The following is a 12,215-nucleotide window of genomic DNA, read 5'->3' as shown; positions in this document are numbered from 1 at the left end:
AGCAGCATACCCACTCTGCTGGGAGTGAGTCACAGACAGCAAAAACTCAATGGCTCTGAGCCAAGGGGATCTGTCAACACAGAGGAAAAACTCGCAGTGGAGGTATCTCAGCCAACGCTGAGGTCTTAGCCTTGTGGCTTGGATGGCCAAAGACCAATTCAAAATATTTCCAAGTCCAGGCATCAGACACTACCCCAGGCAATGGCCTGACTCTACAATGACACTAAGGTCTATTTAGTTCTTCTGTGTGCGTGCGCAGAGAGGGGATGCTGCCTCAGGGAAGAAGGGGGCTGGGGGCTGGGAGAGATGGTATCAGAGGAGCCAAGTCCCAGTTGAGAAGCCTGCTGTTGAGGTTGTGGGGAGGCTACTACCTCCCCCGACCTCAATTTCTTGGCTCCAGGAGATGAACCTTAAGATAAACTTGATAAACTTTTTGGATTGATTACATGAAGTTATGCTATCTCCGTTTTCATCTCTGTTCCCATCCCAGAAGCCCTCGTCCTGCAAGTCTCCTCCCCCATTCAGTGCTGGGAGCAGCTGCCGCCACTCCACAAATCAAGGCTGCAGCAGGAAAACAAACGCCAGGCTTTCTCTGCACAGCTAAGGAAATGGGAAGGGTTTGATGCCTGATTTCTTCCAGACAGTCCTGAGCTTCCCAGCTCAAGAAGAGACCTTTATCCCCAGGAGCCACGCTCTCTGGGAATCTGTTGGGCTGGGCTGCACAAATTGTGCTGGGGTGGGGGCAGGGGGGAGGAGATGATGATTGTTGTCAACTATTTCACAAATGGCATTTCGAAACTGGTCTCCAATAATGTGCTAGATCCCTGTTTCTTCTTGCCACTCCCAGCTGTCACCCAGAGCTGGGTCCACACTCTGGACTAACCTAGCCCCCTGCCCTCCTGGGAGGGACTGAGTTGCAAGCCTGTGGAGATGGATGGATAACAGAGGGTGGATGCAGGCAGACATTTATACATATACAAAATACAGTTTTCTGCAACAACCCCAAGAGAACTGCTTGCAGAAAAAGTGGGCGAAATGGGAATAAGAGACCACAAAGGCAGATTGTACTTTTCGTTTTACAGATTCTGCAGAAAGCATTCAGGAAGTGCCCCCGCCCCCGACTTCACCCCCGACTTGGGTTTTCTCAGTCTCGTCGCCCTGAACTTCACCCGCCCTGTGAGGAAGGGAACTGAGAAGCCCAGTCTATTATCATCATCTGAGATCTAAAGCAGTGGTTCTCAAAGTGAGGTCCTGGGACCAGCAGCATCAGCACCACCCGGGAACTTATTAAAATGCAAATCTCAAACCTGGCCCCAGATCTATCGACTCAGAATTCTCTGGGGGTGGAGCCCAGTAATCTGTGATTTTACAAGCCCGCCAGGGGATTGTTGATGCAGGCCAAAGTTAGAAAACCACCAAGGTAGAGAAAGCGAGGTGCTGAGAGGGGAGAGGAAAGGTGGAGGAGGGATGAAGAGGGTTCATGGCGCACACCCTCCATCTCAGCTGCCTTCTGCTTTGTAGCTCTGTGGGGCTGGTGGCGGTGGGTCACTCTTCCCATCTACCCAGAAACCACTTGGTGAGGTGAGAATTCTGTGCCTCCTGGTGAGACCCAGCGACTGTTCTCTGCTACGAATGCAGAGGCAGAGGGCTCTAGGACCAAAGCAGGCTGGAATTCCTGGGACTTCCTAAGGACTCTAGAATGTTTAGGGATTACCTAAAAATTAACCTCCAAGAGGAAAACAAAAGTGAAGATTCCCCTACCAGACACTAGGGGGAGACCCATCTCTGGCCTGGGAAGAGGAGGTAGGGTCGTCTCAGGTCTAGAAGAATTTAGACTACGTATTCCCAAAAGTTAGTTGCTGATGGCCGTCACTAAGTCATGTTTTAAGAGGAAAGATGTGATCATTGACTCAGTGTCGGACCTGCCGAGGAGGCAAAAGCATACACCTGTCTCCGCATCCCCGGCCCAATTTACAGTTAAGAAAACCGAGGCTAGAGAGGGTCCAGGGTCCGACCGCTGGTCTGTAATAGAAGACACGAGTTCAGTTCAAAGACCTGGGAGTTCTGGCGCCGCCGGTTTTCACTCATGAGATGGAGCTGGTACTGTCCTTCCCACACTCTCTCCATAGGGCAAAGGTGCTGGTCAGGACATGCTACATAATTTGCAAGGCCCAGTGCAGAAAGAAAATGCAGGGCTTTTGGTTCAAACAGGAGCCCCGGTGGCGCAGTGGTTAAGTACTCTGCTCGGCTGCTAACTGAAATGTCAGCAGTTCTAACCCACCAGCCGTAAAGATCACGGCCTTGGAAATCCTATGGGGCAGTTCTCTTCTGTCCTACGGGGTCACTATGAGTCGAAACCGACTCGACGGGAAATGGGTTTGTTTTTTGGTTTGGTTTGTTGGTTTTTCGTTCAAATATTAAGTCGGGGAGATCCGAGCATTAAACCAAACGCGGGCCCATGAAGCCTGCCCTGCGGTTGGTAGAAAGGGGAACTCTCTTTGGGCTCCGCAGGCAGGTGAACTGTGGATATCAGGTACAAAGTAGTGCTCTTTTTTTGGGGGGGTGGCCTAACAGTAATTACTCTGACAGCTATGAGAAGGGGAGGGTTTGATTTAGGAAGAAGAACTTTCCCAGCTCACGGTCTCCACAATTCCTGTCTTATGTGAAAACGGAACATGCAACAGGGCAGGACTGCTGAGCTAGGGGAAACGCAGTCAGAGGGAAAGTGGTACGCAACAGCCTTCCCCACGCGGAGGTGGCCTCTCTTTTCCGGGATAGCATCAGAAGCGTCCCCGCTGCGCGCGCCCCTCCGCATCACGGGACTCAGCGCTGCTGCGGAAGCGCCTGCCTGGGCATTCCCGACCCACGCACGCCCCCCCCCCGGCCGAGGCCGGCTCCGCTCGCGAAGCGGCGGCGACGAGGGGGACGGGGGACCAGCCACAGAATACATTCCACCAGTCCGCACGAAATTGGGGAAGGCGGCAGGCTGATATCTGGACTGTCGCCTCCCCCCTTAGACCCCCATCCTCAGCTTGCTCCTAGCGTCCCCACCTGAGGGTATTGGGGGGTGGGGGGTGGAACTGGTGTTGGGGAAGCGAGGGAAGAGTGATCCTACAGAACTGCTTCCTCTGAGTTGAACTGTAGAAAGCCTTTCCCATACTAAGCCCCTCAGCTGCTCCAGTGGTCCAGTCCGCTTCCCGAAGGCGCCCCCTCCCCAGCCCCCCGGCCAACCTTACCCTTCGGTCCGCGGGTTCCCTGGGGCCGTCCTTCCTGCCTCTCGGAAATCTCCCCGCCTCCGCCCTGTCCCGCCCTGCCGGCTGCGGTCCCTTTAAAGGCGCCCACGTCTGGGGCCGCCCCTTCTCTCGGGGCTGGCTCGGGAGTAGTGCCGCCGCCGGAGAAGCCGCTGCCGCTGCTGCTGCCGCCGCCACTATCCAGACATGGCCATGGCGTCCCCGGCCATCGGACAGCGCCCGTACCCTCTACTTTTGGACCCCGAACCGCCGCGCTATCTGCAGAGCCTGGGCAGTCCTGAACCGCCGCCCCACGGCCGATCCTCGCGCCGCTGCGTCCCCGCGTCCGTCTCCACTGCGCCCGGGGCGCTCGAGGGGCGCGGCGCCCGGAGGGTTGCCTGGGGGGACGTCGAGCCCCAAGCCCGGGCCTCCCGACCTCCTCGCCCTCTCCGGCCTGGTCGGCAGCAGAGACTGCGGCGGCGGCCTGGGGCGCCCAGACCCCGCGACGTGCGGAGCATCTTCCAGCAGCCGCAGGATCCCCGCGTCCCGGCAGAGAGAGGCGAGGGTCACTGCTTCGCCGAATTAGCGCTGCGGGGCGGCCCCGGCTGGTGTGACCTGTGCGGACGAGAGGTGCTGCGGCAGGCACTGTGCTGCGCTAGTGAGTGTTAGGGCATGGCCGGGAGGGGCGCGGGAAGACCGCAGTACGCGGCGAGGGACTGCGAGGGGGCTGGGACAGGGGAGGGGCGGCCTTGCGCTGACTGACTCCAGAGGAGACCTCGACTTTAAGGGACGTAACCCCTGGAGGCACTCTGCTCCTGAGTCGCCTGCCCAGTATCCTTTAGCGACTGCCCACTGCCAGGGATGGTTCTGCGGTGTTTTACAAATGCCCCTCCCCTGACAGGTGCACGCCCCTGCCCCCCGCCCCCCCGCAGGTTCGGGGTTGATGGCTGCAAGGTCATTCCGTGGTCTCCCGTGCACCCGTCTTATTTTCGTTTTAGGTTTTCACTCTGTGACCCTTGGGGTGGGCTTGTGAGACTAGTATTGAGAACGCCATTTGACCTTTGCTTATTAAGGTTAATGGAAAAAAGGCTTGTTTGCCCCGCAGTGGCACAGGCCCAGACCCCTCCTGCAGAGCATCCAGGAGACCTGGATGGCCTGCCTGCTGAGGCTTTCTATGGAAATGGGCCCAGAGGTTGGAGAGAGCCTGAGGTCACCCCGGACCTGTGCCCCCTCCTGGCCTTCCACCTCTGGCCCCTCAAACCTTTGGACTCTGCTCTCCTGTTTGACTGTGCCCTGCCTCCTCCTCTCCCTCCTCCTAGGTCCCTTTAGTCATCCTGCCCTAAAATTACCCAACTCCCTGTGGGGTCCCTTCTTCTCCAGCTCTCAGGCCCCTCCAGCCTCCTTCTGAGCCAGGTTCTTCTCAAAGCTTCACTTTAAACCACTGGGCACCAGCATTTAGATTTTGGGAGCAAACCGGCAGTTTTATTGGGGCTTTCTTGTTTTTCCCGTGCCTATAGGCGGAATCGATTCCATGGCACAAGATAACAACAGCACAGTTAGGTGCCTTCAATGGGTGTCATCCTCCCCCACCCCATTTGCTGTTGCCATGTTTAGCAGAGGAGATCCACAGCCATGTGTGCATCTGTTTAAACAGGTATTTTAAATATCTGAAGCACAGTCTATAGCACAACCTCTAATAAGCATCTCTTGAAACGGGCTGTGGTTTGCCTCCTTCTGCAGAGGCCCCTCGTCTTCCATCCAGCTGCAGCATTGGGCAGCAGGAGCTACTTCCACGACAGGAAAACCCTCTCTTTCCTCTCCCTGGGACGAGGCTTCGGGCAAGGAGAGCCCAGACTCGAAGCCAGGGTCAAGTGGGAGGTGGAGGGTCGGAGGGAAAGTGGATGCTGCTCCTTCCACCACTAGAACCCAAGATCAGGTGCTAATTCAGAAGGGAAGGGCAAAAATTGTAGCGGTGTGTGTTGGGGGTGGAGGGCAGCTGTCACTTGGTCAACACCCTTGAGCATCAGTAGAATTAAAAGCAACTTGTCTGTGGATGTGTTGGCAGCTTTCACCCTAGAGAGGGTCCTGGGGTCCTTTACCGTGTCCACCAAGCCTCCACACAGGGCGAGAGGCAGTATTGTCCCTGAACCCAAACCCCAACCTCGCTTCATGTTAGCATTGTTTGAGTAGTTCATTTGTTCCAATGGCAGCCAGACCCAGTACTTCTGACTTGTTGTGACTTGGCAGAGTCTCTTCTCTGTCCTGGGCTTCCACGCCCCCCACAGAGTTAGTTCAACACCCTGCTCCCTGTTCAGGATGTTTGAACACCAGAGGGGGGTAGAGCTGGATCAAGGGGCTACAGAGAGGAGTTTCTCTTTGCGATTATTAATATTTAACTAATTGTGAACCTGTGGCTGGATAGGAACAGTTGAGAAATGTTCTGGTGTGCACATGAGGGCTGGCAGGATCAACTCACCAAGCATCCTTTCTTAAGTTAAAGATCTCGTTCCAAGGTGGGGTTGGTTTGTTTTGTTTTTGTTTGGAAAAGCAAGGGTCATAATATGATTTTTAAAAGGCAGTGATTAGGAGCATGGACCAAGACCAGATGGCCTGGGTTTGAGTCCTGGCTCTGCCACTTAGTATCTGTGTGACCCAGGACATCTCTGTGTCTCCATTTCTTTACTTAAAAAACGGGGGTAATAGTATTATCCATTTTGTCAGATTAATGTGAGGATTAAATGAGGTAATATGTGTGAAGCACTCAGAACAGTGCCTGGGAAATGCTATATAAACATTTAATGCTATTATAGGAATCCCCTCCTGTGTGTAGCAGATTGCCTTGTCTGGGCTTGTGACACCTCCTAATGCCACCTTTCCCAGCAGTGAGTACAGTTTTCAAACTCTGCCTGGTTCCTGGGCTAAAGATGGCAGGGGGGAAGTGCCGTGAGCACCTGAGGAATGAGGTATTAAGTGTCTTCTAGAAATGTTCCTCAGCAGAGGCCACTGTGCTGAGCAGCAGCCTCACAGGGTGCCAGTGGCTGAGCCCCTTCTGTGCCTTCTGTGACGTAGGGGTCACCAAGCCATCGCTCATTGTCTTTGTATCATCTGTGCCGGCAAAGAACGGAGTGTCAAGACATGGTGGTAGAGGAAAATGTTGGCTTGTTTATACCATTCAATCTCCTGGCTCTTGGAAGCAAACTGAAGGCCTGTGGGTATGTGAACGACATCTGTCTGAGCAGGAGGCTGACACTGGGTGGAAGCCATGTTGGCATAATGGGCTTTTAATGAGGAAGGCCTTCAGAAGGCTGTCCTCCCCCTGTCCTGCCTGCCTTCTTAGTGCAAGTTCATCTAACAGAAGCTTCTCCCTACTTCAGGATCTTTAGCTGATAGCTGATTAATACTGGGCTGGCAACAGGAGAATTCAGAGTTAATACTAATTTCCAGGATTAAAGAAATCATGTTTGCCAGATAGAGAACGAAATCCTGGGTGCATCGGTGGAGAGAGAGAGAGGTTGTGTGTGTGTGTGCATGTGTGTTTTGGGGTGCTGGTGGTGAGAATTCATTTCCAGCGTTGCAAGAGGGAATAGTAAACAGCAAAGAACCTGAGAAACTCACCAGCTGCCCCTGGCAAGGCGGTGTCCCTTGCAGGTCATGGACCCTTTCTTCTATAGAAGGCCGATAGAGCTGACCCTTTATCTTTCACCCCATTTTGGTGGATAGATAAGCCAGCCATCCTGGACCATACCTCCACCCTCACTAAATGTCTTCTTGTTAGTTGCTCTCCAGTAGCTCTGACTCATGGTGACCTCACGTACAGTAGAACGAGTTGTTGCCTGCCCCTGTGCCATCTTCACGATCATTGGTATGCTCGAGTCCATTGGGTATTTTGAGTGCCTTCCAGCCTAAAGGGCTCGCCTTCCAGCACTATATTGGTCCATATTCTGTTGCAGTCCATAGGGTTTTCATTGGCTAATTTTTGGAAGTAGATCGCCAGGCCTTTTTTCCTAGTCTGCCTTAGTCTGGAAGCTCCACTGAAACTTGTCCACCATGGGTGACCCGGCTAGAACCGTAAAACCTGCAAAAGCCGGAACCTGTGTAAGGCAGAAACCTGTCAGAGAAGGAAAACGCAAATATTTTCCACTAAAACAAGCAATAGAAAAGTGGTAAGACTCCACCCTGTCAAAGGCAGAAAGTTGTGAGACCCAGAGAAACAGGGCAGTCCGTCAAGTTCTGGCTCTCACAGGTTTCCGTGCACGCATGCCACCACAGTACGCAAACCGACAGACAGGCGGTGGTTCTAAGTGTCTACTGTCCAGGAAATGGTCTGTCCCATGGGGGAAACTAAGTCCAATTCAGATGTTCATGGAGGGAGTGCTTAGATGTGCCTTGTACACCGCTAGTGAGCACCTCCTGTCTGCTCCTGAAGTCAGTGTCTGTCAGCAGGGAAGCTGCTTGGAGCTATGAAGTGTGAAGTGATTGGAATCATAGGGTTAAAGGGGGTGCCTGAGGCTCCTCATTCAAACCTCTACCTTCTCCTCTGATGGGCTTTAATTGAGGTGTGAGTACTCAGGTTTGCCATGGAGCCAATGGGGAGAAGCGCAGGGCTGTCCCAGAGAGCATGCTGGTATCTCACAGGGCCCCTTTCCCGGCCTCTCCAGTCCTGTCTCCTCACTGCATTAATGATTGGGTTTAACCCACCTCTCTGGGCCTGTGTAACAGCCACTTGATCCTGCAGACCCCCCCTGCTGGGGGTTCTTTGCAGAAGAGGCTTCTGGGAGAGTTACTTTCCCTGTAGCAGAGAAGTAGCGCAAATGGTTAAGCTCTGGGTTGCTAACCCAAAGGTTGGCAGTTCAAACCCACCGAGAGACACCTCAGAAGAAAGACACGGCAATCTGCTTTTGAAAGGTCACAGCCGTGAAAACCCTGCAGTGCACAGCTCTGCTCTGCAGCACGTGGGGTTGCCTTGAGTTGGCATCAATTCCACGGCATCTGGTTTTGGCTTGGTTTGGTAACAGAGAAAGGTTTTCATTTCAGGTGACTTGCCAAATGTCTTACGTGGTCCCGAGACTCCTGGATTTTCCTTGGGCACTTGGTGGGTCTTTGTCCAGCACACCCAGCAGTGCTGAAGTGTGTGACCTGAAGTGTTTTCATTGATTTAGCCCCATGTTTGCCTTGGAGGTTAGGAAAACTAAACACTGAAATGGATGTTTTGTTGTTAAAAATGGTGCACTCTTCCTCCCCCGAGTCCTCCCCCGCCCCTGGCCCTAAGTGGGATCTTCTTTTTGGGAAAAGTATTATTGGAGTGTTTATGTTTGGGGATCAAGGAGAGGGCCTGGAATGCTTTCAGGGTCCCCAGGCTGCCTCCCTGTGTTCTTCTCCTTTTTGCTTCCTGTCTTGTCCAGACATGAAAGTAAAAGGGTCAGACGTAGGCTTGATTTTCCCCCGTTCATCAGAGCATGCAGTTTTCTGATCATGGAGTAAGGGGCGCTTGAATCCCAGGTACAGTCAAAAATGATTAATGCCACTTGTCTGCCAGCCTAATTAGACTTGGTAATAACCGTGTCTGTTCTCCTGCTGATCCTGTGGAGTTATTAGATGGAAGTAGAATGACATCTTCCCTCAGCATTGCCGGCTTGGTCTGGGATCTTCTTGCTTCTCCCCAAGTGTACTGGTTAATCAGTGTGTGCCCAGCCTGGCAGGTAGGCCTGGAGTGACAGGGAAAAGACAGTCCCCAGCCCCACCCCAGGGCCCCTGCCTGGCTGGTGAAGTGGATTTATCCTGCCTCAGGGAACCGGGCTCCTGTCCGTGGAGTGCGTGTGGTGGTCAGGGGCCAGAGGCCCCAGGAGGACGGCTGAGGCTCCCGCCAGGCCCAGCCCAGGCCTGAGAATGGGCACAGGAAGAGTTCCTCACATGTCAGCAGTGCCTTTTCTCTGAAGAGCCCAGAGTGTTTTCATGCTCATTGCCACATGCATCACAAAAAGCTTCCTGAGGTCAGAGCTCGGGGAGGCTTCTGCAGAGGTGACACGTTCAAAGGGGGTGTCACCTGTCCACCTGTCAGGAGGGCTAGCTCCAGCTGGCCTCCAAGGCCTCAGTGCCATCTCAGGCCCTCAAGCTGTTTGCTTCTTGGGTCCCTGCACCCAGCACGTGTGTCAAGAGCAGCCACCTAGGGTGAGAGAGTGGTGACAGAGCCCGGCTCTTGGTCCCTGAGTGCTCTCCATGGGGCCCTCTCTGGCTCTCCACACCCACCTACTTCCCTCAGTTTCCTCATGGATTGGAGCTGCTTGCTGCTCTTGCCCTGCCCAGGGTGTTGTGAAGGCTGATGAGGAACCTGTACACATATCTCTGGGCTTTCCTGTCTGCGTTCCTGAGGTGGCAAGCTGAGCGCTCTTGGGTGGGTGAGGATTTGTGGGTGTGCGAAGCAGACAAACATATCTCCTCTGCCTCCGGGGCCATGTTAGCAGCCCTGGGTCTTGTGGTCTCCCTCTCACCGCTGCCTGTGGTGGCGGCAGGGTGCTTTCTGCGTCTCTGCCCGCCTGCCCTGGGGATCCGTTCCTACTCTCCCGGCTGGCTCGGAGTGCTGGCGGCACACTGACGTGGAGAAGGCAGGCCAGCCCTGACTGGGGAGATGGTTTTGCATTTAGTCACTTTCGGGTTTTTTCTTAGAGTTTTGGCAAGTTTCTCTCCTTGTGTTCCGGGCTGGATCTCAGGGCTGGGAGGGTGCCGAGCCAGCTTGCGGGCTTTTGGGAAAGAGTGAGGAGGCTGAGGTGATGAAGTCAGCCCAGGCGGAATGCTCGGCTCCCTGGGGGCATTGGTTTAAGTAGAATAAAATCAGTGCGGGAAGGAGTGATGGGTAGGCCTGCCCCAAAGTCAAGACTGTCTCGATGCAGACCTGTGGAGGTGACATCTGGGTGTGCTCTGAAGCACCCTAGACTGTGCTGGGCCCTGAGACCTCTCTACCGCATGGCCTCTGGCTGAAGTGGCCAAGTTCATGCAGGGCCTGTTCTAGCCTGCCTGTGACTCATGAAGTAGAGAAGCTCACACGGGGTGAACCCACAGGGAAATCTGTGACGTCTGGATTTTTCTTGCCTGTTCTTTTTATTTGTGCCCATTTGGAAAGGAAGGAGGAAGAACATCGGGAGCCCCTCCTGGCACCTCAGACATACGCCCAGCCTCCCGGTGGAAAATGCCCCACCCTGCCTAAGGATGGAGGCTGGGATCCTCTCAGAGCCTGGTGACCCCTGGGTGCGGTAGCAGGTTCCATACTTTTTCAGGACTTCCCACGCACGCCTACCGCTCTGACCCCATTCGAGGGCAGCAGAGGGCAGAGTGAGGCTGTGCTGCGGGTTTGTAGGAAGGGTGATGTGGGAAAGCCCAGGGGCTCATCCCTGTATGTTACTGGGTGGCAGGCAGGTGGCTGTGTGGCACTCACCTGTGACCACGCAGGGCTGGGCCATGTTTACTCTTCGGTGGAGGGCCTGCACGCCACCCTCTGCTCCGCATCCCTGTTTCTTGAGGCTTTCCGGGGTGGAGCAGGTATTAGCAGATGTTTGCAGTGGCTATTGGCTGATGTTGCTGGAAAATCAAAACTTGGCTTACATGGACCCACTGCCTGTAAGAAATCAGACAACAGGTTTCATGAAATCAGACGGCAGGTTTATGAGAGTCGGGCCTAAATGAAGAGCGGTGTTCTTTGCTCGTCTTTTTTTTATCCTTTTGTTTTCTTCCTACCAAATGTTGGGTCTGGGGAAGCATTATCATTGTGTTTGCTGAAGTTACACGTTGGTGTTCTGTGGACCTGCTAGGATGGGGGTATTCATGCAGAACATGAGGAAGAAATCACGGGAACAGAGATAACTTTTACCCGTTTGTCTGGATAGAAAGCATTTCCGTGTGCGCTGGCTCTGTTGAGCCTGCAGTACCCTTGTGAGGCAGGCAGACCAGTGGCTGTCAAGTCAGCTCCAACTCATAGTGCCCATATGTGTGTCAGAATAGAACAGTGCTCCATAAGGTTTTCAGTGGCTGATTTTTGGGAGTAGATCGCCAGGCCTTTCTTCCGAGGTGCCTCTGGGTGGACTTGAACTATTAATCTTTTGGTTAGCAGCCAACCGCGTTCACCATTTGCACCACCGACGGACTCCTTATGAGGCAGGCAGGGCTAGTTTAATCATAGCTGTCACATAGATGAAGAGACACAGCACTCAGGACCATCAAATACCTTGTCTGAGGTGACCCAGCTCATTAGTAGCAAAGCCAGCACCAGCACCCAACACAGCGTTTTGCCTTACGAGCTAATGTCATTAAACATGTGAGCAAGTTGAGTTTCCTTATTCGTCTACCTCTTTTCTGCCAATAAACACTGAAATGTCCAAAAAAAAAGAGGTACAGAAGAAAAAGAGGAGGGTGAGCCAAGGGGTGGGTGAGCCATGTGTGAGCTAGAGAATCAGTCCGTGCCTGCATGGCTGAGAGCTGGCTCTGCTTAAGACTGTTCTCAGCTTTTGGTTTTTAAATAGACCTTCAGCACCAGTACACCATCAGATATTGAAACAAAGGGTGAAGTTTTTCTAAATTCCAAAATTAAAGATACAGGTGTGTTTCCCTCTACCCTGTCCTCCCCATGTACAGGGGTGGATGTGGAAATGCAGGTAGATCTTTTAAGTGTGACTGTTCCTGTTCCACATCTCCTCCTGCTGTGACCCAGCTGTCAGGTTTCGTGACACAGGACTAACCAGGATCCAAAGGAAACTAACAGGCAGGGTCCCAGAGGGGACAGATAGGGTGAAGAAGAGACGGATAGGTACTGGGAGGTAAACAGGCTTGCAGAATGGACTTCTGGCTTGAATTCTAGGCAGTGGTGTGGCTGTGTGAGGAACAGCAGATATGGGGACAGCGCCTCCCACACCAGAGCTCCAACCCAGCGTGTTTCTCCGTGTCAGCCTGTCATCTGGGAAGTGGTTCCATCACCCATTTTCATTGCTGACTTGCAGG

At 53.6% G+C, this 12,215-nt stretch overlaps 1 protein-coding gene across 2 annotated transcripts in view; it reads left to right on the top strand.

The window, feature by feature from the left end:
* The first annotated feature begins 3,361 nt into the window (after window positions 1-3,361).
* RASSF5 (Ras association domain family member 5) overlaps window positions 3,362-12,215 on the top strand; it is a 104,582-nt gene continuing 95,728 nt past the window's right edge. The window contains exon 1 of one of the 2 annotated variants that reach the window (XM_004375208.2): window positions 3,362-3,888. In XM_004375208.2, the coding sequence (XP_004375265.1) occupies window positions 3,438-3,888 (451 nt within the window). In that variant the 5' untranslated portion in view covers window positions 3,362-3,437. The remainder of the gene's footprint in view (window positions 3,889-12,215) is intronic. The other variant, XM_023730299.1, reaches the window with a different exon arrangement.

Source organism: Trichechus manatus, unplaced genomic scaffold, assembly GCF_000243295.1.
Source record: "Trichechus manatus latirostris isolate Lorelei unplaced genomic scaffold, TriManLat1.0 scaffold00035, whole genome shotgun sequence".
NCBI classification, from domain to species: domain Eukaryota; kingdom Metazoa; phylum Chordata; class Mammalia; order Sirenia; family Trichechidae; genus Trichechus; species Trichechus manatus.
The sequence above is the reverse complement of the archived record's forward strand: the minus strand, read 5'-3'. Positions and strand labels throughout refer to the sequence as shown.